This window comes from Sparus aurata, chromosome 23, assembly GCF_900880675.1.
Source record: "Sparus aurata chromosome 23, fSpaAur1.1, whole genome shotgun sequence".
Classification (NCBI taxonomy): Eukaryota; Metazoa; Chordata; class Actinopteri; order Spariformes; family Sparidae; genus Sparus; species Sparus aurata.
Genome location: NC_044209.1, coordinates 13,516,238 through 13,543,587, shown reverse-complemented (window position 1 = coordinate 13,543,587; position 27,350 = coordinate 13,516,238). Strand labels below are relative to the sequence as shown.

Here is a 27,350-nt window from a genome sequence, read left to right as displayed (position 1 = left end):
TGTATTTTTCTGTTTAACTTATTTTTGTCTGATTCTTTTTCTGTGCTTGTTGCATCTTGAGCCGTTGTAAAAAGTGAATTTCCCCGTTGTGGGATAGATAAAGCCCATCTAATCTAATCTAATCTAATCTAATCTAATCAACATATTTGAATCCACAACCACAGTGGACATATGGCTTTTGTCTACTCATCTGTGGAAGTGAGTTAAACTGTCCTGAGTAAATGTTACATCTTTTAAATGATTGTGCGGTTTAATTAGAGGTATCATTCATTGTAAATCCAGTGTAACAGCATCATGCCAGCAACTGAGGCCACACCGAAAGGACACTTTGTTGAACAAGCATGATCAAACTGAGAGCATGCCCTGACATGCAGCAGTAGGGGCTGCTCAGACAGCTTCACAATGTGTTTGCCACTAGATGGCAGTCTGGACTCACGTTTCATGCTTCTATCAACGACCTGGCATGTGAACCATAAACCAAACCGTCCATCTAGCACATGAACCAGCTGAAAGTGTTTATAAGGAAATATTTCTGGACATAAAGAACGCAGATTGAATTATTGTTCTGAATGACCGCTTCCAGGTTGCTGCTCGTGCGTTCGACCACTGAGCTCGTAGAGTAGTTGATTTGCACGGGTTTGTAAAGTCACCTGTTGATGGTCACTGCATTTCCCACTCCCCCTCCCTCTCTATTGCATTGTTCACATTTGCACATTTGCACTAACTTGCTGCTGCCTCTTAGTGCACAACCCAACCTACCCCAATGCTACTTTGCACCTCATGTAGATACTGTAAATTTCTTATTTTAGTTTATTTAGTCTTTTTAATTCTATCTGATTAGTTTTTTATTCTATCTGACTGGGTGTCATAACCTGGCTCATAGGCTATGACAGATACGGCATAGGACACAATCGATGGCAGTAAATAAGTGAATTTATTAAACTAACTTAAACAACAGGTTATAAATACAAATATGAAGTGTGTTAGTCAGTAACATCAGTAATGTAAATGTGGATGTGTGAGCAATATGGGGTGTAAAGTGAAAACAAAGCAGAAACCAAACAAAGAAAATGTGCTGCTGCTGCTGGCGGGGATGCACCACAATCAGAGAGAGCGAGGGCCGGGTTGCGACTGGGTTTTTATCCTTTGGTTATTGGATTGAACTGAATTAAATTGCAGCAAAATAACTCACGAATAAACAATTTAAGCAACTAAAAAAAGAATGAATATGTGGTTAGAAGGAGTATGCCAAATATTAGCCCAAGTAGTTGAAACTGTGTGTGCTGATATTCTAGATACCTGCACAGTACAGCAAACAAACTAAACAACCTACAGTAAAACACGAGTACACCTGCACTCTATCTGGTATTTCTGTCCCCTCCAGCATTCCCTGCGGTACTGTTAGATGAGCTGATGAAGATGTCTGTGCATTTCAGCAACTTCACGCCTGAATTCCTGCCGAGATGCAAATACACGCTGCGAAAGATGGGTCTCATGCTTCGAGGGAAGTTTATTCTTGGCTCTGACGGTTTCCAGAAAGTTTCACTTCTACAGGTGCGGTCCCTGGGGTGCAGAGGGACGGGGGAAGTGGCTCTCTAAACATGATATGGTTAGAAATGCCAGGAAACTGAAACCCCCCAGAGCTTAACTGATAACAGAAGTTGACAGTCTGTTGACTTGATGTGGCATTATTTTAGGTCTTCTTAGAGCCTGCTGCTGTGACTACACAATACTCAAAATCTTTTGATATGCATCACACATACCCTATCAGCCATATTTAATACGTATACATTGATTTAATACATATTTTATATGTTGATGTACGAATCTTATCTATACTGAGTAAAATATCTGTTGAGTTCATGATTAAAGTCAACAAAGCAAAGATTTCTAATCAAATTACACACTGCACACAGAATATATGTATTTTTACTTGTTTATTTTTGTATGTATATATACATTTTACATATTATTAAAAAGTGAATACTACACTAACACACTTTTAATTACCCTTACTGTGTTAAGGAAAAGTAATCAGGTAATATCTGTAATCAGAATGTACCAACAGTACACACATTAATTTATACAAACAATGTTTAAACTGCAGATACATTGTTTTTATTTTTATACAGGTCACAGCCAAAATCATTCCCAGTTACATTAATCACAATTCATGATGACCCTCTGATTTAGCAGATGGACAGTATATTATCAATTCAAATGAAATATCTGAAGTGATTGAACTTAAATGTTTTTCAAACAATATAAGGAAAAAAGTCCTGTAGTCGTCTCCGTGCTGCATCCATCTTGTCATTCACTGTCTCTTCATCTGAAAAAAAATGAATAGAAGTGGTGCAGGTGACTCAGCTGTTGGGCCGTATCATTGGTTCATTCTGACATTTCTTTTTAGATCTTGCATAAAAAGCTTTATCCTCATACAGCTGGACTTTTACTTCCTGTGGTTTGTTACTGAAAACATGGTAATACGTTTAATTTGTTAAATTCAAATGTCAAAGTCAAACAGCACATTTTCTATAGATGCTCTTCAAATTAAAAGTGTTGATCAGTCGAACATGGCTGTACTAATGAACTGGAAAAGCTGCATTGCACACCACTTTACTGTGTAAAATGCAAATGAAAACTGTTCTAAACTTTTTATTTTCTTCTCTGAGGTCCATTGTAGCGGACAGAGAAATGTGCCCTTTTTATCATTATAACTGCCTCTGTGGTTTCTAATTGTATTAAGTTATACTGGATGCATTTCATCGTAACGACAGTGGATCAGTGGATTTATACATGCTTATTATATCCTATATAGTCTTTGGTTAGTATAACTGAACTGCAGAAGAGTTCCTGCATGTTTACCTTGACCAGGCTCAGTATCACGCTATAGAAGACAGAAGATATGAAGAGAAATACGAAGGAGGAGGCTGTGGACCACAGACTGCTGTACTCATCCTCTTCACTGGCATCGTCTGTGCAGCTCAGAGAAAAAGGCATTAACCCTGGATCAATGTCTAAGAAGAGGAAGGTATAGGTTAGATGAGATGTGTGTATATATATGTGTGCTAAGTGTGTGTGTGAGCTCAAACTTGAATCATCAGCATCACTATATGATCTCATATCATGTTTAAATGTTCCTCTAGCCAAACCGTGGCACAGTGCAGTGTACTACAGTGAGTCAGTGCCTTTCAGCCCAAAGTCATTCATGAACGTGTAACACAAGAGTCTCCATGCAACATTTATTTGAAACAGTCAGCACACATCTCCAGCCGTTAGACATTGTGACACAGACAGATTAAAACACAATAGGATGACATCAAAACAGAAGGGTAGACTAAAATCGACATGTTGACTCGTGTTTTCACAATCACAGAGACCGGTGACATCACGGCGCACACATGTTTCCATGGCAGCGACAACATACAGGGACAGAACACGCCAGCACAAAATACCACATGTAAAGCTGAATCTGCTATTCAACATTCAAGCGAGTTACCCTGGACCTTCGACACCTCTTTTGGGTCCATGTGGACATCACTGCCAGCGGGCCAGACGTAGCACCCGACCTTATGTGTGTTCCACTTCTCCTTGGTGATGGTGTAAACACTCGTGACTGAGTAGCCAGTTTTGGTCTTCTGTGGCGGGGAGTTGATGCCATCAGTGTACTCGCCGTTCTTTTGTCCAATATGTTCCGACCAGGCGATGTAGTAATCCTGCAGCTTACTACTGGTGACCAGACACACCAGGGTGACCTCACTGTCAGCATCTTGGAGGTCATTGTCTTGGAGGACATGCACTGTTACGTTGAGCTTGTTCTCTCCATCTGAAAGAGATACTCAGTTTAACAGACAGAGATGGACAAAGTACTCGACCCCAGTACTTGAGTAAGAGTACAAATACTACTGGTCAAAAGTTACTCCGTTACAAGTAAAAGTAGCTCAGTCGACATGTTACTCGAGTAAGAGTAAAAAAGTACTTGCTTTTAAAGGTACTTAAGTATCCAAAAGTACATGCTTTTAAATTTACTTTAAGTAAAAGTAAGAGTCAGAGTAAATTTCTTATGTTTCACATTAATGAGTTACTATAATTTTTTCTAAATGAATTTAAGGACCTTTTAACTCTTGTTTCTGAGAATTAACTCTTTGAAACCACCTGCACTGATGTGCTTGCTTTTAGAACCACAATGTTATATAAAGCCTGCAGAAACACCTAGAAAAACAGATAAAATGAATGGGATCACAGGAGGACAGCAGATGTTGCAGATGCAGATGTTTATTAACAATCATTAAAACTGTAACCAAATGAACCTGCACCGTCCAACTAACTCTCTATCATTTAGCTAAGTTGGGAACTGGAACCCCCTCAAAGACCAATGTTGTCCCCAGACCACTGGTTGAGAATCACTGCTTTACAATAAACTACATCTGATGCAGCCATTGTTGCGGTTTTGTGTTGACAAACGCAGTCAAGAGCGTGGCTACTTTGGTGGTATCCTTATGGGGAGGGATGATGTATTTCCGCTTTTACGTAGATCCCAGTGGAGAGTGTGCACTGTGATAGGTTTCCTTCTTTGACAAACACAGCTTGTGTCCAATAGTATTTTAGAAAAAAAAAAAGAGCAGACCTGAAAGTAACGAGTACTTTTCAGCCTTCCTAGAAATTAACTTGAGTAAAAGTAAAAATATTTGTCTTGGAAACGTATTCAAGTAAGAGTAATAAGTACCAAAGAAATCTAATACTCAAGTAAAGTACAAATCCTCTGGATATGTACTTAAGTACAGTACTCAAGTAAATTTACTCCGTTACTGTCCACCACTGTTAACAGAGTGGTTGATATATGACTATGATGATGATGTTCACTAGACATGAATTATGACGTGTGACTCGGTGACATACCTCCCTTGTGGACAGTCAGATCTTGAACAACTGGAGTCATATCGTTTCCTTCGGCGGAACAGCGCACTTTGGTGACTCCCAGCCACTCAGTGTAATTGCGAGTCATCGTGCTGGTTTTGCTATACTTCCCACTACTGGACTGTGTTGCTGAAGGAGTCACAATTTCGGTCACATTTTGTCCATCAATTTGCCACGTGATTTTGGTATCATCGACAATACTCTGGTCTTGTCCAGTAATGATACACTCCAACTTAACCTGGCCGTTGTTGAAAATCTCTTTGGGACTTGGTTGGTTCAGTGTCACTGTGATGGGAGCTACATAAAAGAGAGCAACATGTGACTTAACATTTGTGTACTATTATGTCACTATTGAGTTACAGAACAACAGTATTACACAATGACTGTAGTGGGTCTGTACCTTTAGAGGCCTTCTTTTTACATTGTGTTCCAGCGTGCGTCACTTTTGACACCTCTTTTGGATCCATGCTAGCACTGCTGCCAGCAGGCCAGACGTAGCACCTGACCTTATGTGTGTTCCACTTCTCCTTGGTGATGGTGTAAACACTTGTGACTGAGTAGCCAGTTTTGGTCTTCTGTGGTGGGGAGTTGATGCCATCAGTGTACTCGCCATTCTCTTGTCCAGTATGTTCCGTCCAGGCGATGTAGTAATCCTGCAGCTTACGACTGGTGACCAGACACACCAGGGTGATCTCACTGTCAGCTTCTTGGAGGGTGTTCTCTTGGAGTACATGCACTGTTATTTTTGGCCTCTCTCCATCTGAAAGAGATACTCAGTTTAACAGAGTGGTTGATATATGACGATGATGATGATGTTCACTAGACATGAATTATGACGCGTTTCTCTTTGACATACCTCCCTTGTGGACAGTCAGATCTTGAGCAACTGGAGTCATATCGTTTTCTTCGGCGGAACAGCGCACTTTGGTGACTCCCAGCCACTCAGTGTAATTGCGACTCATCGTGCTGGTTTTGCTATACTGGCCACTGCTGGACTGTGTTGCTGAAGGAGTCACATTTTCGGTCACATTTTGTCCATCAATTTGCCATGTGATTTTAGTATCATTGACAATACTCTGTTCTTGTCCAGTAATGACACACTCCAACTTAACCTGGTTGTTGCTGAAAATCTCTTTGGGACTAGGTTGGTTCAGTGTCACTGTGATGGGAGCTACATAAAAGAGAGCAACATGTTACTTAACATTTGTGTACTATTATGTTATTATTGAGTTACAGAACAACAGTATTACACAATGACTGTAGTGGGTCTGTACCTTTAGAGGCCTTCTTTATATATTGTGTTCCAGCGTGCGTCACCTTCGACACCTCTTTTGGGTCCATGTGGACAGTGCTGCCAGCGGGCCAGACGTAGCACCTGACCTTATGTGTGTTCCACTTCTCCTTGGTGATGGTGTAAACACTTGTGACTGAGTAGCCAGTTTTGGTCTTCTGTGGTGGGGAGTTGACGCCATTAGTGTACTCGCTGCTCTTTTCTCCAGTATGTTCCGACCAGGCGATGTAGTAATCCTGCAGCTTACTACTGGTGACCAGACACACCAGGGTGATCTCATTGCCAGCTTCTTTGATGGCGTCCTCTTGGAGGACATGCACTGTTACTTTGGGCTTCTCTCCATCTGAAAGAGATACTCAGTTTAACAGAGTGGTTGATATATGACTATGATGATGATGTTCACTAGACATGAATTATGACATGTGACTCGGTGACATACCTCCCTTGTGGACAGTCAGATCTTGAACAACTGGAGTCATATCGTTTCCTTCAGCAGAACAGCGCACTTTGGTGACTCCCAGCCACTCAGTGTAACTGCGAGTCATCATGCTGGTTTTGCTATACTGGCCACTACTGGACTGTGTTGCTGAAGGAGTCACATTTTCTGTCACATTTTGTCCATCAATTTGCCACATGATTTTAGTATCATCGACAATACTCTGTTCTTGTCCAGTAATGACACACTCCAACTTAGCCTCTTTGTTGCTGAAAATCTCTTTGGGACTCGGTTGGGTCAGTGTCACTGTGATGGGAGCTACATAAAAGAGAGCAACATGTTACTTAACATTTGTGTACAATTATGTTATTATTGAGTTACAGAACAACAGTATTGCACAATGACTGTAGTGGGTCTGTACCTTTAGAGGCCTTCTTTATATATTGTGTTCCAGCGTGCGTCACCTCACACGTGTAAACATCCCTATTGTCCCAGTCTGTGTTCTTGACGTTCAGGATACTGACAGCTGAATACATGCCTCCAGATGATTCAGGCTTCCAGTCAGTGTTGCCAGAGACATCATCGGAATTCTTTTTCCATTTGATATTCAATTGTTTTGGGGCATAATCCTCAATCGTGCACACTAGGGCTTGAGTATCTTCTTTTGGTGCTGATAGCAAAGTTACCTTTGGAGTGGATAAGGCTAAGAATACAAAAAAACAGACAGATGAGTGTAAGCACGAGAGAAGAAAATGATATGTGAACATTTGAAAAACAAATCAAAATAAATAAGCTGATGAATGTTGTTAAAATCACATACTTGTTGTAAGTGTCAAACTCCTGGAGCCTGCAGAACAATTAAAAGAATGCTTTGCATCCCAGTCAGACTTCAACAATTTGACCACACTGACTTTTGTGTATTTGTTGTTTTTCGGAACTGAAGGATATTGTACAGGATTCAAGCTGATCCCATGGGCACTGGCCCAATTGAACTCAAGATGGCTTGGGAAGAAGTCAAGTGCAAGGCAACCAACAGTAACTGTATTATCAGACGCAGGTTGGCATTGAACCAAAGGAAACAGAGTTGGGGCTGCAGCAGTTTGATCTGTGAAAGAGGAAACATGTCAGTACCCATGTAGGTAAACAACACATGCAGCTCATCAATAGCTTGTCGTGTACCAGTTACCAACGCTGACAGAGAGAATATCAATCTCCTTTGTTGCGACGATCACCACTATACAATAATATACAAAAATATAAACATTCTTATTATCATTGTTCATGATAAGATGCTATCATCAGATGGTTTTCCCAGCAGCAAAGGAATTTTAATCTCAATTATCTTCAAAATCCTGACTTTATATCTTATGGTTCACTATAAAATACTTGATCAGGTAATAGTCATCCCCAAGATAACACCACACCAACTGTGACTGATATTAGTTTGAATGATGAAACTAAAGAGAGACAGAATCTGCAGAAACGATCATGTCAATTCATAATACGTTTTAATAAATGATGTCCCATTGATATTTTTTTGGTTTATCTGCTTAGCACACAGATATACAGACTGGATCAATGTTACTGTTTCTCTTTTGATAGAAGTTAAAAATGAAATGCAAGAAAACCAACAGTGACTTTATATCCAAGAGTCGCACTGAACCAAATGAAACAGAGTGGATTTTTTTCAATTTAAAATCACATAAATACAATATCACATAAATAACACAGCCATTTATGTGGAGAGTAATGTGATTAATGATTGGTTGAATATCAAAATATGGAGACCCGGATTTGTTCCAATGTTAAATAAATGATCTTACAAATAATTACGATATAAGGAATTTAACCATGAAACTGTGAAATACTTCAATAAATGTTTAAAACCCAGCTCATGATAATTAAGATTTTCTTCCTGTCCTTTTAACATTGTTGCAACCTCTTTTGTATTTAACCTTACATTGTCCTATTCATTCATTAAAACTGAACGTATTCAGAGGACTGGAGGAAATCATGAACATTCTTTACCATTTTGCAGGAACAAAGCTCGGTTTGTCTTTAAATATCTATACGGTATATTAATACTGTAATGAAGGAATAAAAAATAAATAATCTTGTAAATATAATGGATCACAGAAATCATCAACAAGTTAGAACACCGGCAAATATGGCAGTAGAAAATTTTAAATGAAAAACTAAATTTGTATCCTTTTTGCTGATGATTTACAGCTGAACCTACTGTGCATTTTTTAAGTTGTTCCTGTGCTATTTTAATTGCAAAAGAACGTATTTAACTTTATCACTTTTCATAGGTACATGTTTAATTGAATCACGTACTGATCCTGTATTTAAACACAGAAAAATATATAAACTATGTCAAATGTATTTTCCTTTTTTTTTTTTTTAATGCTGGTATGGTTCTACATAGTGAAATTACACTGTAGAAAGAATGTCTAGAATAATAATCTGAATAAAAGAATCATCAGAATTGTCCATGTTAATTTAAACTCAAACCACATCCTGCATTCAGTGGCAATAAATAACTCTTTCAACGCTTTCTAAGAAACAGCTGTGCTAAGAAACATCTGGCTGTTCTGTTTTCTAGTTTTTCTAACATCAGTATGAACCTATATAAGAAATTTCAACATTTCTCTACCACCAATATTCGCATCTAAATGTTGTTTTTTTTTTTTTTTTTTTTTTTTTAAAAAAAAAAAGGTCACGTTATGGATGTTTAAAAGTGACATACCTGATACTGTGACTTGGGTCACTTTACCCCAGTAGTCGAAGTAATCACAGTGTTGCGTCTGCACTCACTGCTTGAACAAAAACCTCAAGTACCAGAAAAATGGGTTAAAACCTCAATAAAGGGATATTCCGGTGTAACTTTAATCCATGGTCTAACACTCCGTGAAACTGTGTTAGACTCCCTCTCGAGAGATAAAGTTTGCAGACCGCTAGCTAACGTAGATTTAGCATCCCCAGAAACGACCGCACGACAACAATACATTGCAGTAAATGGGTCCAAATATAAAATCGCCATCAAAAAGCCACAAATAATGCTCAGAACAGCACCAAACTTCAGCAACATTAGAAATAGGGTCCCAGCACATATTTCGAGGCATCAAACATTTGATATAGTTGCCGGATTTGTCGGAATAGGTAAACAAATCTCACCACCTGAGAAGCCTTCCTTGTTGTGGGGAAGCCCTGTGAGTGGATTACCGAGTGCAGTAGAGTTCCGCAGCTCAATGATGATCATTACTGCGGGACTCTACTGCACTCGGTAATCCACTCACAGGGCTTCCCCACAACAAGGAAGGCTTCTCAGGTGGTGAGATTTGTTTATCTATTCCGACAAATCCGGCAACTATATCAAATGTTTGATGCCTCGAAATATGTGCTGGGACCCTATTTCTAATGTTGCTGAAGTTTGGTGCTGTTCTGAGCATTATTTGTGGCTTTTTGATGGCGGTTTTATATTTGGACCCATTTACTGCAATGTATTGTTGTCGTGCGGTCGTTTCTAGGGATGCTAAATCTACGTTAGCTGGCGGTCTGCAAACTTTATCTCTCGAGAGGGACTCTAACACAGTTTCACGGAGTGTTAGACCATGGATTAAATTTACACCGGAATATCCCTTTAAGTGTTTAAAAAACACAGAAAATCCTAGTTGGTATCATGTTGTGGTGTCATCCTATGAGCAAGTGTTCTGTGTTGATTCTCAATCAGTTATTAAAGTAAAGATTTACTGGTAGATGCAATCTACATCTCTGCGCTAAAATTGATTTAAAACTACTTTTAAACTAACTTTTACCACTAATCTACTTAATTAAAAATAATAAAAACGGTATTTACCTCACGATCCAATCAGAAATATTTTGCCCAGCCTTTTTCATCCATCACAAGAATGAGAAAGTGTAAGATTAGTGCTCTTAGGTTTTTGTACGGCTCTATATCACAGTGGCCACCCCAGCCATCACAGTGATAAACCCTAATATAAAAACTAGATACTGGTGGCTTCACTGAGACTCAGGGGACCTGCAGCGTCAGGGAGGATATGAGTAGAACAGGACTTAAATTCCACTCAACAAAAATGGTTACTGAATTTAAGTTTTGCACTTTACTTAAATCAGTTCATCATTGTTTTGTTTTGTTGATTTTTTATCCATCATTTCACGAGTAAACCATGACTTTAGATGAACTGTGCTTATCTGAAGAACTGAGATATTTTCTTTTACTTTTACTTTTAACTTTTTATTTCAAATGTATTGATGCAACACCCACCCACACAATTGTTTGTAATGGTGATTACCCTCCTCTATTCAGAACATGCTGGATAAAACTGTATCATGATTTTCTGCTATATTGGTTTTGGAAGGCTATATTGTTGAAAACAAACCAATAATAAAGCAAAAAACAACAACAAGATAACTGCACAGTACAGCAAACAAACTAAACAACCTACAGTAAAACACGAGTACACCTGCACTCTATCTGGTATTTCTGTCCCCTCCAGCATTGCCTGCAGTACTGTTAGATGAGCTGATGAAGATGTCTGTGCATTTCAGCCTCTTCACACCTGAATTCCCGCCGAGATGCAAATACACGCTGTGAAAGATGGGTCTCATACTTCGAGGGAAGTTTATTCTTGGCTCTGACGGTTTCCAGAAAGTTTCACTTCTACAGGTGCGGTCCCTGGGGTGCAGAGGGACGGGGGAAGTGGCTCTCTAAACATGATATGATTAGAAATGTCAGGAAACTGAAACCCCCCAGAGCTTAACTGATAACCGAAGTTGACTGTCTGTTGACTTGATGTGGCGTTATTTTAGGTCTTCATAGAACTCTCTGCTGTGACTACACAATCCTCAAAAGCTTTTGATATGCATCACACGTGCCCTATCAGCCATATTTAATATGTATACATTTATTTAATACATATTTTATATGTTGCTGTATGAATCTTATCTATACTCAGCTGTTGAGTTCATGATTAAAGTCAACAAAGCAAAGATTTCTAATCAAATTACACACTGCACACAGAATATATGTATTTTTACTTGTTTATTTTTGTATGTATATATACATTTTACATATTATTAAAAAGTGAATACTACACTAACACACTTTTATTACACTGACTGTGTTAAAGAAAAGTAATCAGGTAATTTCTGTAATCAGAATGTAGCAACAGTACACACATTAATTTACACAAACAATGTTTAAACTGCAGATGCATTTTTTTTTTTTTTTTAAACAGGTCACAGGCAAAATCATTCTCAGTTACCTTAATCACAATTCATGATGACCCTCTGATTTAGCAGACGAACAGTATATTATCAATTCAAATGAAATATCTGAAGTGATTGAACTTAAATGTTTTCCAAACTATATAAGGAAAAAAGAAATGAAGTCCTGTAGTCGTCTCCGTGCTGCATCCATCTTGTCATTCACTGTCTCTTCATCTGAAAAAAAATAAATAGAAGTGGTGCAGGTGACTCAGCTGTTGGGCCGTATCATTGGTATTGTGACAACATTTCTTTTTAGATCTTGCATAAAAAGCTTTATCCTCATACAGCTGGACTTTTACTTCCTGTGGTTTGTTACTGAAAGATGGTAATGCGTTTAATTTGTTGAATTCAAATGTCAAAGTCAAACCAGCACATTTTCTATAGATGCTCTTCAAATTAAAAGTGTTGATCAGTCGAACATGGCTGTACTAATGAACTGGAAATGCTGCATTACACACCACTTTACTGTATAAAATGCAAATGAAAACTGTTCTAAACTTTTTATTTTCTTCTCTTAGGTCCATTGTAGCGGACAGAGAAATGTGCCCTTTTTATCATTATAACTGCCTCTGTTGTTTCTAATTGTATTAAGTTATACTGGATGCATTTCATCATAACGACAGACAGAAACGTGTGTGTATGTGTATTTTTCAAATATTTATGTTATTTTCAGTGGATGCATTAATGCCTATTATATCCTATATAGTCTTTGGTTGGTATAACTGAACTGCAGAAGAGTTCCTGCATGTTTACCTTGACCAGGCTCAGTATCACGCTATAGAAGACAGAAGATATGAAGAGAAATACGAAGGAGGAGGCTGTGGACCACAGACTGCTGTACTCATCCTCTTCACTGGCATCGTCTGTGCAGCTCAGAGAAAAGGGCATTGACTCTGGATCAATGTCTAAGAAGAGGAAGGTATAGGTTAGATGAGATGTGTGTATATATATGAGTGTGTGTGTGTGTGTGTGTTTTTATTAAGATAAGATGCCTTTGTCTCTCTTGAATAGTGCTAAACTTGAATCATCAGCATCACTATATGATCTCATATCATGTTTAAATGTTCCTCTAGCCAAACCGTGGCACAGTGCAGTGTACTACAGTGAGTCAGTGCCTTTCAGCCCAAAGTCATTCATGAACGTGTAACACAAGAGTCTCCATGCAACATTTATTTGAAACAGTCAGCACAAATCTCCAGCTGTTAGACATTGTGACACAGACAGATTAAAACACAATAGGATGACATCAAAACGGAAGGGAAGACTAAAACCGACATGTTGACTCGTGTTTTCACAATCACAGAGACCGGTGACATCACGGCGCGCACATGTTTCCATGGCAGCGACAACACACAGGGACAGAACACGCCAGCACAAAATACCACATGTAAAGCTGAATCTGCTATTCAACATTCAAGCGAGTTACCCTGGACCTTCGACACCTCTTGCGGGTCCATGTGGACATCACTGCCAGCGGGCCACACGTAGCACCCGACCTTATGTGTGTTCCACTTCTCCTTAGTGATGGTGTAAACACTCGTGACTGAGTAGCCAGTTTTGGTCTTCTGTGGTGGGAAGTTGATGCCATCAGTGTACTCGCCGTTCTTTTGTCCAGTATGTTCTGACCAGGCGATGTAGTAATCCTGCAGCTTACTACTGGTGACCAGACACACCAGGGTGATCTCACTGCCAGCTACTTTGATGGCGTCCTCTTGGAGGACATGCACTGTTACTTTTGGCCTCTCTCCTTTTGAAAGAGATACTCAGTTTAACAGAGTGGTTGATATATGACTATGATGATAATGTTCACTAGACATGAATTATGACGTGTGACTCGGTGACATACCTCCCTTGTGGACAGTCAGATCTTGAACAACTGGAGTCATATAGTTTCCTTCAGCAGAACAGCGCACTTTGTTGACTCCCAGCCACTCAGTGTAAGTGCGAGTCATCGTGCTGGTTTTGCTAAACTGGCCACTGCGCGACTGTGTTTCGGCCACATCTTGTCCATCAATTTGCCACGTGATTGTAGTATTATCAACAATACTCTGTTCTTTCCCAGTAATGACACACTCCAACTTAGCCTCTTTGTTGCTGAAAATCTCTTTGGGACTCGGTTGGTTCAGTGTCACTGTGATGGGAGCTACATAAAAGAGAGCAACATGTTACTTAACATTTGTGTACAATTATGTTATTATTGAGTTACAGAACAACAGTATTGCACAATGACTGTAGTGGGTCTGTACCTTTAGAGGCCTTCTTTATATATTGTGTTCCAGCGTGCGTCACCTCACACGTGTAAACATCCCTATTGTCCCAGTCCGTGTTCTTGACGTTCAGGATACTGACAGCTGAATACATGCCTCCAGATGATTCAGACTTCCAGTCAGTGTTGCCAGAGACATCATCCGTATTCTTTTTCCATTTGATTTTCAATTGTTTTGGGGCATAATCCTCAATCGTGCACACTAGGGCTTGAGTATCTTCTTTTGGTGCTGATAGCAAAGTTACCTTTGGAGTGGATAAGGCTAAGAATACAAAAAAACAGACACAAAACAGACAGATGAGTGTAAGCACGAGAGAAGAAAATTATAAGTGAACATTTGAAAAACAAATCAAAATAAATAAGCTGATGAATTTTGTTAAAATCACATACTTGTTTTAAGTGTCAAACTCCTGGAGCCTGCAGAACAATTAAAAGAATGCTTTGCATCCCAGTCAGACTTTAACACTTTGACCACACTGACTTTTGTGTATTTGTTGTTTTTCTGAACTGAAAGATATTGTACAGGATTCAAGCTGGTCCCATGGGTACTGGCCCAATTGAACTCAAGATGGCTTGGGAAGAAGTCAAGTGCAAGGCAACCAACAGTAATTGTATTGTCAGACGCAGGTTGGCATTGAACCAAAGGAAACAGAGTCGGGGCTGCAGCAGTTTGATCTGTGAAAGAGGAAACAAGTCACCAATAGCTTGTCGTGTACCAGTTACCAACATTGACAGAGAGAATATCAATCTCCTTTGTTGCGACGATCACCACTATACTAAATTATACAAAAATATAAACATTCTTATTATCATTGTTCATGATAAGATGCTATCATCAGATGATTTTCCCAGCAGCAAAGGAATTTTAATCTAAAATCCTTACTTTATATCTTATGGTTCACTATAAAATACTTGATCAGGTAATAGTCATCCCCAAGATAACACCACACCAACTGTGACTGATATTAGTTTGAATGATGAAACTAAAGAGAGACAGAATCTGCAGAAAAGATCATGTCAATTCATAATGCGTTTTAATAAATGATGTCCCATTGATACTTTTTTGGTTTATCTGCTTAGCACACAGATATACAGACTGGATCAATATTACTGTTTCTGTTTTGATAGAAGTTAAAAATGAAATGCAAGAAAACCAACAGTGACTTTATATCCAAGAGTCGCACTGAACCAAATGAAACAGAGTGGATTTTTTTTCAATTTAAAATCACATAAATACAGTATCACATAAATAACACAGCCATTTATGTGGAGAGTAATGTGATTAATGATTGGTTGAATATCAAAATATGGAGACCCGGATTTTTTCCAATGTTAAATAAATGATCTTACAAATAATTACGATATAAGGAATTTAACCATGAAACTGTGAAATACTCCAATAAATGTTTAAAACCCAGCTCATGATAATTAAGATTTTCTTTCTGTCTTTTTAACATTGTTGCAACTTCTTTTGTATTTAACCTTACATTGTCCTATTCATTCATTAAAACTGAACGTATTGAGAGGACTGGAGGAAATCATGAACATTCTTTACCATTTTGCAGGAACAAAGCTCCGTTTGTCTTTAAATATCTATACGGTATATTTATACTGTAATGAAGGAATAAAAAATGAAATAATCTTGTAAATATAATGGATCACAGAAATCATCAACAAGTTAGAACACCGGCAAATATGGCAGTAGAAAATTTTAAATGAAATACTAAATTTGTATAATTTTTGCTGATGATTAACAGCTGAACCTACTGTTTATTTTTTAAGTTGTTCCTGTGCTATTTTAATTGCAAAATAACGTATTTAACTTTATCACTTTTCATAGGTACATGTTTAATTGAATCACGTACTAATCCTGTATTTAAACACAGAAAAATATATAAACTATGTCAAATGTATTTTTGCTTTTTTTTTTTAATGCTGGTATGGTTCTACATAGTGAAATTACACTGTAGAAAGAATGTCTAGAATAATAATCTGAATAAAAAGAATCATCAGAATTGTCCATGTTAATTTAAACTCAAACCACATCCTGCATTCAGTGGCAATAAATAACTCTTTCAACGCTTTCTAAGAAACATCTGTGCTAAGAAACATCTGGCTGTTCTGTTTTCTAGTTTTTCTAACATCAGTATGAACCTATATAAGAAATTTCAACATTTCTCTACCACCAATATTCAAATCAAATTTATTTTATTTTTTTTAAAAAGGTCATGTTATGGATGTTTAAAAGTGACTTACCTGATACTGTGACTTGGGTCCCTTTACCCCAGTAGTCGAAAGCATCACAGTGCTGTGTCTGCACTCACTGCTTGAACAAAAACCTCAAGTACCAGAAAAATGGGTTAAAACCTCATTAAGTGTTTAAAAAACACAGAAAGTCCCAGTCGGTATCATGTTGTGGTATCATCCTATGAGCAAGTGTTCTGTGTTGATTCTCAATCAGTTATTAAAGTAAAGATTTACTAGTAGATACAATCTACATCTCTGCGTTAACATTGATTTAAAACTACTTTTAAACTAACTTTTACCACTAATCTACTTATTAAAAATAATAAAGACGGTAGTTACCTCATGATCCAATCAGAAATATTTTGTCCAGCCTTTTTCATCCATCACAAGAATGAGAGAGTGTAAGCTTAGTGCTCTTAGGTTTTTGTACGGCTCTATATCACAGTGGCCACCCAGCCATCACAGTGATAAACCCTAATACAAAAACTAGATACTGGTGGCTTCACTGAGACTCAGGGGACCTGCAGCGTCAGGGAGGATACGAGCAAAACAAAACTTAAATTCCAATCAACAAAAATAGTTACTGAATTAAAATTTTGCACATTACTTAAATCAGTTCATCATTGTTTTGTTTTGCTGATTTCTGATCCATCATTTCATGAATAAACCCTGACTTTAGATGAACTGTACGGAAGCCGAGAACGGCCATGGATTTTTCATTTTTTTAATACACTGTTTTCTCATGATAACGACTCATTATCTCGTTATCTTGATATAACAAAGGTTGTTTTTCTCGTGATAACGAATTAATTCGTTTCGTCATCTCCATATAACAAAGATTGTTTTCTCGTGATAACGAATTAATTAATAATATGTTCATCTTGATTTCAACCTACAAGGGCTGCCACGAACGGCTTCCGTAGCCATTGGCTGTAGCTGTAGCCTACCGGTAAGTTACACTTCACGTTAGTTTGTTTACTTGACTGGGTTTGTTTAGGGGCTAACGTTACCAGTTAGCAGATGAGAGGCTGACAAACTCCTATCTATCTGGCTGCTTCAGCTAAGGTAACGTAAATGTAGGCTAACGTTAACTTAGCAATGTAAACGTTAATTAATTCATTAAATATTACTGAACACATTATTAATTAATTCGTTATCACGAGAAAACAATCTTTGTTATACGGAGATAATGAAACAAATTAATTCGTTATCAAGAGAAAACAACTTTTGTCATATAGAGATAACCAGATAATAAGTTGTTATCACGAGATAACAGTGCATAAAAAAAAGAAAAATCCATGGCCGTTCTCGGCTTCTGTAGAACTGTGCTTATCGGAAGAACTAAAATATTTTTTTTTGATTTTACTTTTAACTGTTATCTTTTTGACAAATGTATTAATGCAACACCCACCCACGCAAGTGTTTGTAATGGTGATTACCATCATCTATTCAGATCATGTTGGATAAAACTGTAGCATGATTTTCTGCTATATCGGTTTTGAAAGGCTGTGTTTATTCAGCATATTTTAACAACATGAATTCTTGTCAGTTTAAAATGAATGTGTTCTTCGGGGTGGTTCAAGTCACTTGTTAACATTTAAAACTCCTAGTATTTCTTCAGTACATTTAAGAATACACTTACAAAATACATTTTAAATATTTGCATTGAAAATACTGCAGTATTTACAGTTTGTGCCCTCAAATGACCCCAAAATCTTGCAGGATTGAACCTCACTGACTCTGTGTCCTGTATTGGACTTTCACAGCAAATTGCACTCCTCCTCATACTCTGCAATATGAAATAAGTTGTAGACACATTCCATGCTGGTCACCAGCATACCAGCACCAACACACAACACGCACGCACATGTATGAGCGCTTGAAGAAGTTAGAATATCAATTTGACCGGAATTGCTTATGTGTTGACAGGGTGAGGAAACATCACAGAGACTCACTGAAAGATGAAATCATTGACTGTTATTGTTTCAGTGGTTTACTTCCTGCCATGTGTTCCATGTAAAGCTATGCGATCAGCATTTGAAACGCAGTCTGTCCTTTTCTGCCCTCTAGCGTTTCAAAGGGGGACTGTAACAACATGTTCCTTCATAATAAACCGTCTCCACATCCACATCTATGTCCAGACACGTATAGATGCCAAGGTTGCATGAACAGGGACTTGGTGTGTGTGTGTGTGTGTGTGTGTGTGTGTTCCTCAGTGACTTGGGTTGAGCCCTCGTTCCCTCCCATGCAGCTGCACAGAGTGGAGCTTCCTGTTTATTTCAACTTTATTTCTAGTTTGAAGTACATCTGATAAATGATTCTTGGAGATGCAAACCACAGAAAGAAAGAAAGAAAGAAAGAAAGAAAGAAAGAAAGAAAGAAAGAAAGAACAAACTAGTACGTTTCAACCGCTCAGATTTAGGGATGTTGTCCCTGATGTGTGCTGAAAACTGAATAATGAATATACGTGTACATTACATGAGATACTGCTGAACGAAACACTTTCACCATTTCTTTTTGACTTTCTTTATGAAGAATAATTTTGTGTTTGTGTGATGATTTCCAAAGATAGACGATGAATTTCTCTCCAAGAAACTAACAAACCCCTTTTCTTAAATAAATGCTGAAAATCTTAATCCTATCCCACATCACGACTGTCAAATAATAATAATCAAAGCCATGAGAGTACAGATTTATTTTAATTTGACAACGTTAATAGTTTCACTACTCCTTGTAAGCAGCAGCAGGTGTGAACACATGATCAATAAATCGATTATTATTATCCCTCCTTCTTGATGTAAATTATTGAGAAACAAAGAACTAAGAGTGACTGACAATCTGAGGTCTATTTGATTTTATCAAAGCTCAAAGGTAAGAGACACACCTGAATCCTGTGGATGACACATTATTTTTTCTTTTTCTTTGAGGTAAGCATGAGGGTCTATTTTAATGCAAGAGAATAGAATATGAGTACTTTCACTCAGTTTTCACGTTAAAACATGTTAAATACTTTTTCTCAATTAAAATTCTGGATGCATGTCTTTTACCCTTAACAGAGTATCTCTACATCTGTGCTGGTCTGTCAGCTCTGTGTTGGAACTTATAGTCAACAGGGCAGCAGGAAATTTTAACAGTAAAATTTGTACTTGTTGTACTTTTTATTTTTGTAGAAAACTTTGTCTTATGAGACTTAGAGCTGTTGGGCTCAGATATAGAGGACATCTTGTACTTGCAAAACAGAAATAAGGATACAAGTCGACATGAAATAGATGCAATAATGGTAGTGATTCAAATGGATTGAAAACCTGTACTCCAAACACAGATCTGTCAACACATCAGCTTTATACAGTACGCCATACATCAGACAGATTGTCACCTGACAGGAAGGCACCAGAAAATGTGTTTGTAACACTTCAGCAATGTCGTCTCTTAACTCATTATTATTATCGAGAGAGTCTTGATTCTATTGTCTGTACCTCCAGACACACATAGTCTGCTTATACTGTATCAGTATGGCAAGTATAAGGGACAGTAAGTTACATTGTTACACAAATTAAAACAGGAGACACAAAACAAAAAAATGTTCTTTCATGATTAGAAGTTTCTCCTCCTGGACGTTTTACAACTCCTTTAAACGTTACCTCCAATGAAAAAGACACAAAACAGACTTTTTGTTTCTATTCTAATTCTCTGTGACTTTGAGCAGCACAAAAGTAGTTTTTGTATGACTCTCCTGTTATTGTCTCTCACTGTGTCTCTTCTGGCACAGTAATACACTGCTGTGTCCTCAGTCTTCAGACTGTTCATCTGTAGGTAGACTTTACTGCTGGAGTCATCTCTGGAGATGGTGAATCTTCCCTTGACTGACTCGGAGTAATAGATAGGAGAACTAGCTGTGTGTATAAAAGCGATCCACTCCAGTCCTTTTCCAGGAGCCTGTCTGATCCAGTTCCAGACTGAGCTTCTAAAGTTAAATCCAGATGTTGTGCAGGTGAGTCTGTGGGACTCTCCGGGTCTTTTAACTGCTGGTTCAGACTCTGTTATGGTCTGACCTTCAGCACCAGTGGAAACAAACAGAGAAACAACCAGGAGTGTCAGCTTTCTGTAAGCCATGTTCAAAGTGTGCTTCTGTTTTCAAATCCATGAGTCCTCTTTAAATATGATGTCAACTGGATCACTGTGAGAGTTTGTTTACAGGAAGCTCCTCCTACATCTCATTCTGCTTTAAAAGTCAAATTCAACAGTTTGAATGCAAAATAAAACAGCATTTAAACAACCTGACAATTACTGATTGAATACATCTGTACCTCCATGTCTACAAAGAGCTGCTGGGTAAATTTAGACAATTTGACTTCTCAGTTTCATTATGTTTTTGTCAAAGCATCCAGCAGATTGGTTGATATAAACGTGAGTCAAATGAGCTACATAATGGCTTCAATTCTTTGATTAATGTTATAATGTAAAATGCAAAACAGTTTCATCTGTAATTTTAGGATCTTAAACACATTTTATTTTAATTGCCAGATTACAATACAATAAATTTACTGATTCATATGTTTACTTTTGTTTTTATATATTAATTGCAAACAAAGGTGATGTGAGCTGGACAATATAATTGAATACTTCAGTCTGCTGCAGCTGGTTTAAAGGCTGAATTTTCAAAGGTTCAGTTTTCATATTGTCTGAAGCCACAGAGAACCAGAAAAACTTGGACCTTCTGTTAGATATTCTGTATGTCAGTGATCTTTTGAATAACAACTAGATCTTATATCAGAAAAAGATGCAGTACTGCACAAGGACTGTTTTTTTGTCAATTACTGTTTTCTCTGGGGTGTGGATTCTAAGTTCAACTATGGCATGAAAAAGATGCCTCTTTTTAGTCATATTTTTGTTATAATTAAACATCATAGGGTTCTCACAAAGATTTCGATTAAGCTGCATGTATTATATAAACAGTGCTGTGAAGGGTTTTCGTGCATGAACGGCCTGTTTGAGGTCATTCCACAGTATCTCAAATTTGCATTTAAATATTGAATACCAAGACATTTCAAATTACTTTCAACAGTTTCCTATAGTTTAGTAATGTACCATCATAAAGATAATACGAATGACACCATATGGTATCTGTAATGTGTATTAAATCAAGGGACTTTTTAAACAAAATCAAGATGAGAATGTCATGAAGATCACATGTTTGTTGTCTGGGGAGGTTTTTGCGCAGCTGCTCCACTGTCTTCAGTCACTGTGTCTCTACGAGCACAGAAGTAAACAGCAGAATCTTCTGCTGTCAGGCTCCTGATCTCGAGGTACTGAGTGCTGCTGGACACGTCTTCAGTCATGAGGAAACCACTTTGAAAGGAGCTGGCATAGATTGCAGAGTTTGAGCCTGTGTTCATCCTCCCAATCCACTCCAGAGCTTTCCTTGACTTCTGTCGTATCCAGTGAATATTGTACCTCGTCATGCTATAACCAGATATGATACATGACATCTTCACTGTCTCTCCAGGTGTTTTCACCTCAGAGGGAGACTGGTCCAGTTTGATCTCACTCCAAACTCCTGGAAGCAGAGAAAATGTGATCATTATCCAACAAACTTGTAAATCACAGGTTTGACATTTACAAAAGAAGTAAAGCAGAATTAATTTTCTCACCATGAATACTAACTACAAATAATAAACTCCAGATGATTGTATTTTCCATTCTGTGATAAACACTGTAGTTCAGAGCTCTCTGATCTCAGTGTTTCAAATATATCTCAGTCTGTCACAGGTTTCTGTCACAAGTTACTGATGGTGTGTTTATAAGAGGAGAGTTTGCATAGACCTCCTCTACAGGTTTAAAGAGGAAACATGTGACACACACACATTTTCATAAGCAGAATAACAGCAGACACTGTAGAAAAAAGTCCTGGCAACCTATGGTGTCTTGAAAAAATAATCTTATTTCTAAATGGCTTAGAGCTTTTTTTTTTAGCTTGGCCACATTACAGGCAAATCCTTCATATCCTATTGCATCCTATTTGTGTATTTAGAAATATATACTGTTAAAGTTGGAAGTTAAGTTACAAAATGTTTTCCGAGTGTTTCACAGCATTGCAATATTATTTAATTTTTTTTATTAATAAAACATGTCACAAGCATCTTGTATTGAGGGACATTTAAGTTTCTCTAAGTCTTTTCTGTATTGTTGCAGACTGCAGAGGAAATTGATGAAGATCTACCATTAAAATTATCAACTCTTCGTCTACCAGTCACAAAAAATGCCTCTATGATTCAGTGAATTACATATAGATAATTTTTTAGCAACTCATCAGACAGCACAGTCTGTATTAATGTTAGCATTTTGCAACATTAGTGTGTGCTTGAGTCACATGGTCTCTGGGTATTTGTGCAGGTCTGTTGGTGGTTTGTATCACTGTGGGCTGACGTACACAGTAATAAACAGCTGTGTCCTCAGGCTGCAGACTCTGTCCTGTTAGAGTCACTGTTCTAGCAGATGTGTCTCTGCTGTAGCTGAACTTGTTCTTCAGAGCATTATTTTGACGAAGGGTACCTCCACCCCACTGATGAGAAATCCAGTCCATTGGTTTTCCTTCACACTGTCTGATCCAACCTGTTGCATAGCTGTTATCAGTCAAAGAATAACCAGAGACCTGACAGGTGATGGTCAAAGACTGTCCAGGCTGCACAACCTTTGAGTCTGGCTGGATGAGATCAATACTGTTCACACCTGTGGAAACACAAATCAACATTATCTCCATCATCCATCTGACTATTCAGTGTTTCTAATGTGTTTATTAGTGTGAATCCACTGAAAGCTCCTCACAGGATCCAGCAGCCAGCAGCAGCAGCAGAGCTACAGAGAACATGGTTGGTATTGAAGGTGATCTGATGGGAGCTTCTCTTCTTCTGCTGCAGCTGACAGCATGATATCAAGTCTTTATAGCAGACTGTGTGAAAGTTCACTTTGCATAGAGAAGGACACTGACAGGATGTAAGAGAAAGACACTCTGCTGTCAGTTATAGCGTGAAGTTGTTATAATGTTTATTTTGAAATTTTTAAAATGTGTTCATTATTTCAAACATCCATTTAAATGTCAAAGTTGTATTCCTCACTAAATATCTTAAACAAGTTAAACAAGTGTGACAACCACATTCACAATTTTGTTATTATGAACAGAATATTTAATTTATTTAAGACAAAAAAATCTACATTCACAAGATGTTCAAAATACTTTTTATGCTATGTTGGATGTTCACCTGCCCAGCAGACAGTTAAAATCAGCAGTCCTGTCCTATAGTCCATCATGTTAAACTGTGTGTCCACTGTTCTCTGTCATCCTCTCTGCAGTCAGATAAGTAGAGGAGGAAGACATCTGAGTTTTGCATTGACTCCTCCTCACAGGGAAGAAACAGCTGGAATGGAGATATTTAATGAAACTGGGGGATTAAAGTCCAAGAGTCTACTCTCCTAGTCCTCTGTTTTGATATTTGTCTGACAAGTGTTAAATTTAAATTGTCTATAAGTATACATGAGAAAATGTTCTGACATCCAAAACATTGACATTATGAAGATGTGTTCAAATGTTCAGAATTATCACTCTTACATCAAGGCGATGTCAGTATTTCCTTTATTGTACTATAATGGGCAGCACATGAGAATAATAATGTAGATAATCTACAGTTTATTCTGATCACCAGCATCTAGCATTTATGTCATCTCACCACATCACACCATGAACCAGTGTTTTGAATATATATACTTATATTTATGTGGACGGATCACTTTCTAATCATGTTCTAATAAAGCTGTCTGATCAAATGTTTTTCAGCTTCTTTCTCTTTTAAGCTAAATTCATGTATGTAATGGTCTGTAGTTATGAATATAAAGCACTTGTCTAGTAAATCATCAAATTTACAACACTTGTCACCTTCACTCATTCATACACACATTCAAAAGCTGACTGCAGACATGGCCATGCAAGGTTCCAACATGCTCATCAGGAGCGATACAGCCCTTCTTATCCAAAGTCATTTACACATACACACACACACACACCAATGAAAAAACCCTCAGGAGCAATTTGTTCAGTATTTTGCCCAAGGATAGAATGACATGCAGATGTAGTCTGGGGATGCAACCACTGATTATTACTGTGAGGGATCTGAAAAACGCAGAATTTTTATTGTATTGAATACAAACTACACATTAACTCGAGGAAATCATATTTTCCACTCTGACATAAATCTGCAGGTTTGTCAAGGGATCAGTTTGGAAATGAAAGTTCTGTTACACAATAAAAATTATGTTTTCTCTGTGATTTAGTGCATTGTATATAAAGATGACATTTGACTTTAATATTGTAAATCTCAAGCAGTATTAGAATTGATGTGATATTGAAAAAGGTGAGTGTTCTCATTTGTGGTGGTAAATAGAGGAAGTAGTTTTTGTATGACTCTCCTGTTATTGTCTCTCACTGTGTCTCTCTGGCACAGTAATACACTGCTGTATCCTCAGTCTTCAGACTGTTCATCTGTAGGTAGAGTTTACTGCTGGAGTCATCTCTGGAGATGGTGAATCTACCCTTGACTGACTGGGAGTAATAAATGCGAGAACTCCCTGTGTGTATAAACGCGATCCACTCCAGTCCTTTTCCAGGAGCCTGTCTGATCCAGTTCATAGGAGAGCTGCTGAATGTGAATCCAGAGGCTGTACAGGTCAATCTGTGGGATTCTCCAGGCCTTATAACCACTGGTTCAGATTCTGTCAGAGTCTGACCATCAACACCTGTTGAGACAAAAAAATAAAAAAATGCATGTCATTGGCTTGGCAGCACAAATAGAAGTAATCTAAAATTAAGACCTTTGTAAACGTTCACCTGCCCAGCAGACAGTTAACAGCAGCAGTCCTGTCCTATAGTCCATCATGTTAAACTATGTGTCCACTGTTCTCTGTCATCCTCTCTGCAGTCAGATAAGTAGAGGAGGAAGACATCTGAGTTTTGCATTGACTCGTCCTCACAGGGAGGAACTGAATTTGACTTGGATCTCAGTTACTGTTTGGTGAAACTGGTGAACTGAATGTTCATTGTTTATAAGTCATTGCTCCAACAGAACCTTTTCATGTTTCAGTACAATTTGTGCAACAGGTAGACAAGCACATGATTAAAATTGGTTGACCTTCATTATGAAGCCACAAATGAATTTCACAACATTTGATCAATTGCACAGTGCCACTAAAGGGGATATTCTTAATTATATTTTAGAGGGGGAGACAAAAAATAGCAACAAATGCTGTTTCTTTTGTTGTTATGTTGATTTTCTGAAACTTCTTTTGAAGTGCTCATAAGGCATACCTTTCTCAAACATTATGGGAAAGAAAATGTAGTCCAAAATATGTGTTCTTATTCAATTCTTTATTTAGATGACTTTTAAAACACATTTGTCTCCACTATACATTCAGTGTTATTGTAACTGAACATTTGAATGAAGTTCCAAATGAAAAAAAGAAGAACATTTGAATGAACTATGAATGACTTGAAATTAAATTAATTATATTCCTTTTATTTTTTCATTGCTGAATGTGTCTTTATCTCCCTTTATCAGTGCAAAAACTACATCTGAGTGTTGAGAGTCAGTCAGTGAATATTAATGAGAACACAGAGTCTCCTTCAAGTAACAGAAGAGAGACAAATTTGTTACCGACTGCCCTCTAGTGACTTTTTGAAAGAAACTGTAACATTATTTGTCATCTGACTACTAATTTGGATTCCACAAAATTCAGAGACATCATTGCTTATAAATGTGTAGAAAAGTTTAATTTCGTAGTTTTATTTCAGTGACCACATTATTGTGTTGTCTTTTGGCCTTTATTGTGTTTTGGTTCATTTAATGTTTACTATCAACATTTCTCAGGAAAAGATCTAAAATTATAATATAATTATGTATGATATAAAATACTTCATGCTTGGGCTCCTTCAACTCAGTAAAGATGAGTTCTGTAGGTTTTTGTACAGCTGCTCAACAACTTCAGTCACTGTGTGGCTGTCGAGCACAATAATAAACAGCAGAATCTTCAGTCTTCAGACTGTTCATCTGCAGATACACCTGCTGTCTGCTGTTGTCTCTGGAGATGGTAAACCGGCCTTTGACTGACTCAGAGTAGTAAGTGCTGCCACTAGCAGTATAGATCCGAGCAAGCCATTCCAGTCCTTTTCCAGGAGCCTGTCTGATCCAGTGCATGTATTGGCTGCTGAATGTGAATCCAGAGGCTGTACAGGTCAATCTGTGAGATTCTCCAGGCCTTTTAACCACTGGTTCAGATTCTGTCAGAGTCTGACCATCAACACCTGTTGAGACAAAAAATACGTGTCTCATTACCTTGGCAACACAAATCAAAGTAATCTAAAATTAAGATCAGTGTAGATGTTCACCTGCCCAGCAGACAGTTAACAGCAGCAGTCCTGTCCTAAAGTCCATCATGTTAAACTGTGTGTCCACTGTTCTGTCATCCTCTCTGCAGTCAGATAAGTAGAGGAGGAAGACATCTGAGTTTTGCATTGACTCCTCCTCACAGGGAGGAAACAGCTGGACTGGAGATATTTATCAACATTTTTGAATCAATGTTCAAGAGTCTAACATGTTTTAGTTTATGTAAAATGTCAGTCAGTATTAACATCACAATCACATTTATTCCCTAAACACAGAAATCTTATTCTTTGTTCAGACATCTGACACATTAAAGGAGAACTTCGGTCGATTTAAACATGCAGCTTCATTGCTCAAGCTACCCTTGACTTGCCAGTACCGAAGACGCGAACACATTTGGTCAAACCATTACAGAGCTCCGTGAAAGGAGATTTAGCATTGAACGCTAACAGCATGGGGTCAGAACTTTACACT

At 37.8% G+C, this 27,350-nt stretch overlaps 2 protein-coding genes across 2 annotated transcripts in view; both read right to left on the bottom strand.

Annotated features, from left to right (window-relative positions):
* Positions 1 to 27,350, bottom strand: part of LOC115576153 (obscurin) — an 82,048-nt gene that overhangs the window by 47,905 nt on the left and 6,793 nt on the right. The window lies entirely within an intron of this gene.
* On the bottom strand, positions 1,942 to 25,376 carry LOC115576104 (immunoglobulin mu heavy chain-like). The gene is made up of 12 exons (XM_030408616.1): positions 25,328 to 25,376; positions 24,925 to 25,236; positions 16,459 to 16,503; positions 14,593 to 14,877; positions 14,183 to 14,464; positions 13,939 to 14,079; positions 5,774 to 5,947; positions 5,318 to 5,677; positions 4,900 to 5,214; positions 3,500 to 3,826; positions 2,866 to 3,017; positions 1,942 to 2,329 (listed from the first exon to the last, which is right to left on the bottom strand). The coding sequence occupies exons 1-12, from the start codon at positions 25,374 to 25,376 to the stop codon at positions 2,315 to 2,317; spliced, it is 2,457 nt and encodes an 818-aa protein (XP_030264476.1). The 3' UTR covers positions 1,942 to 2,314.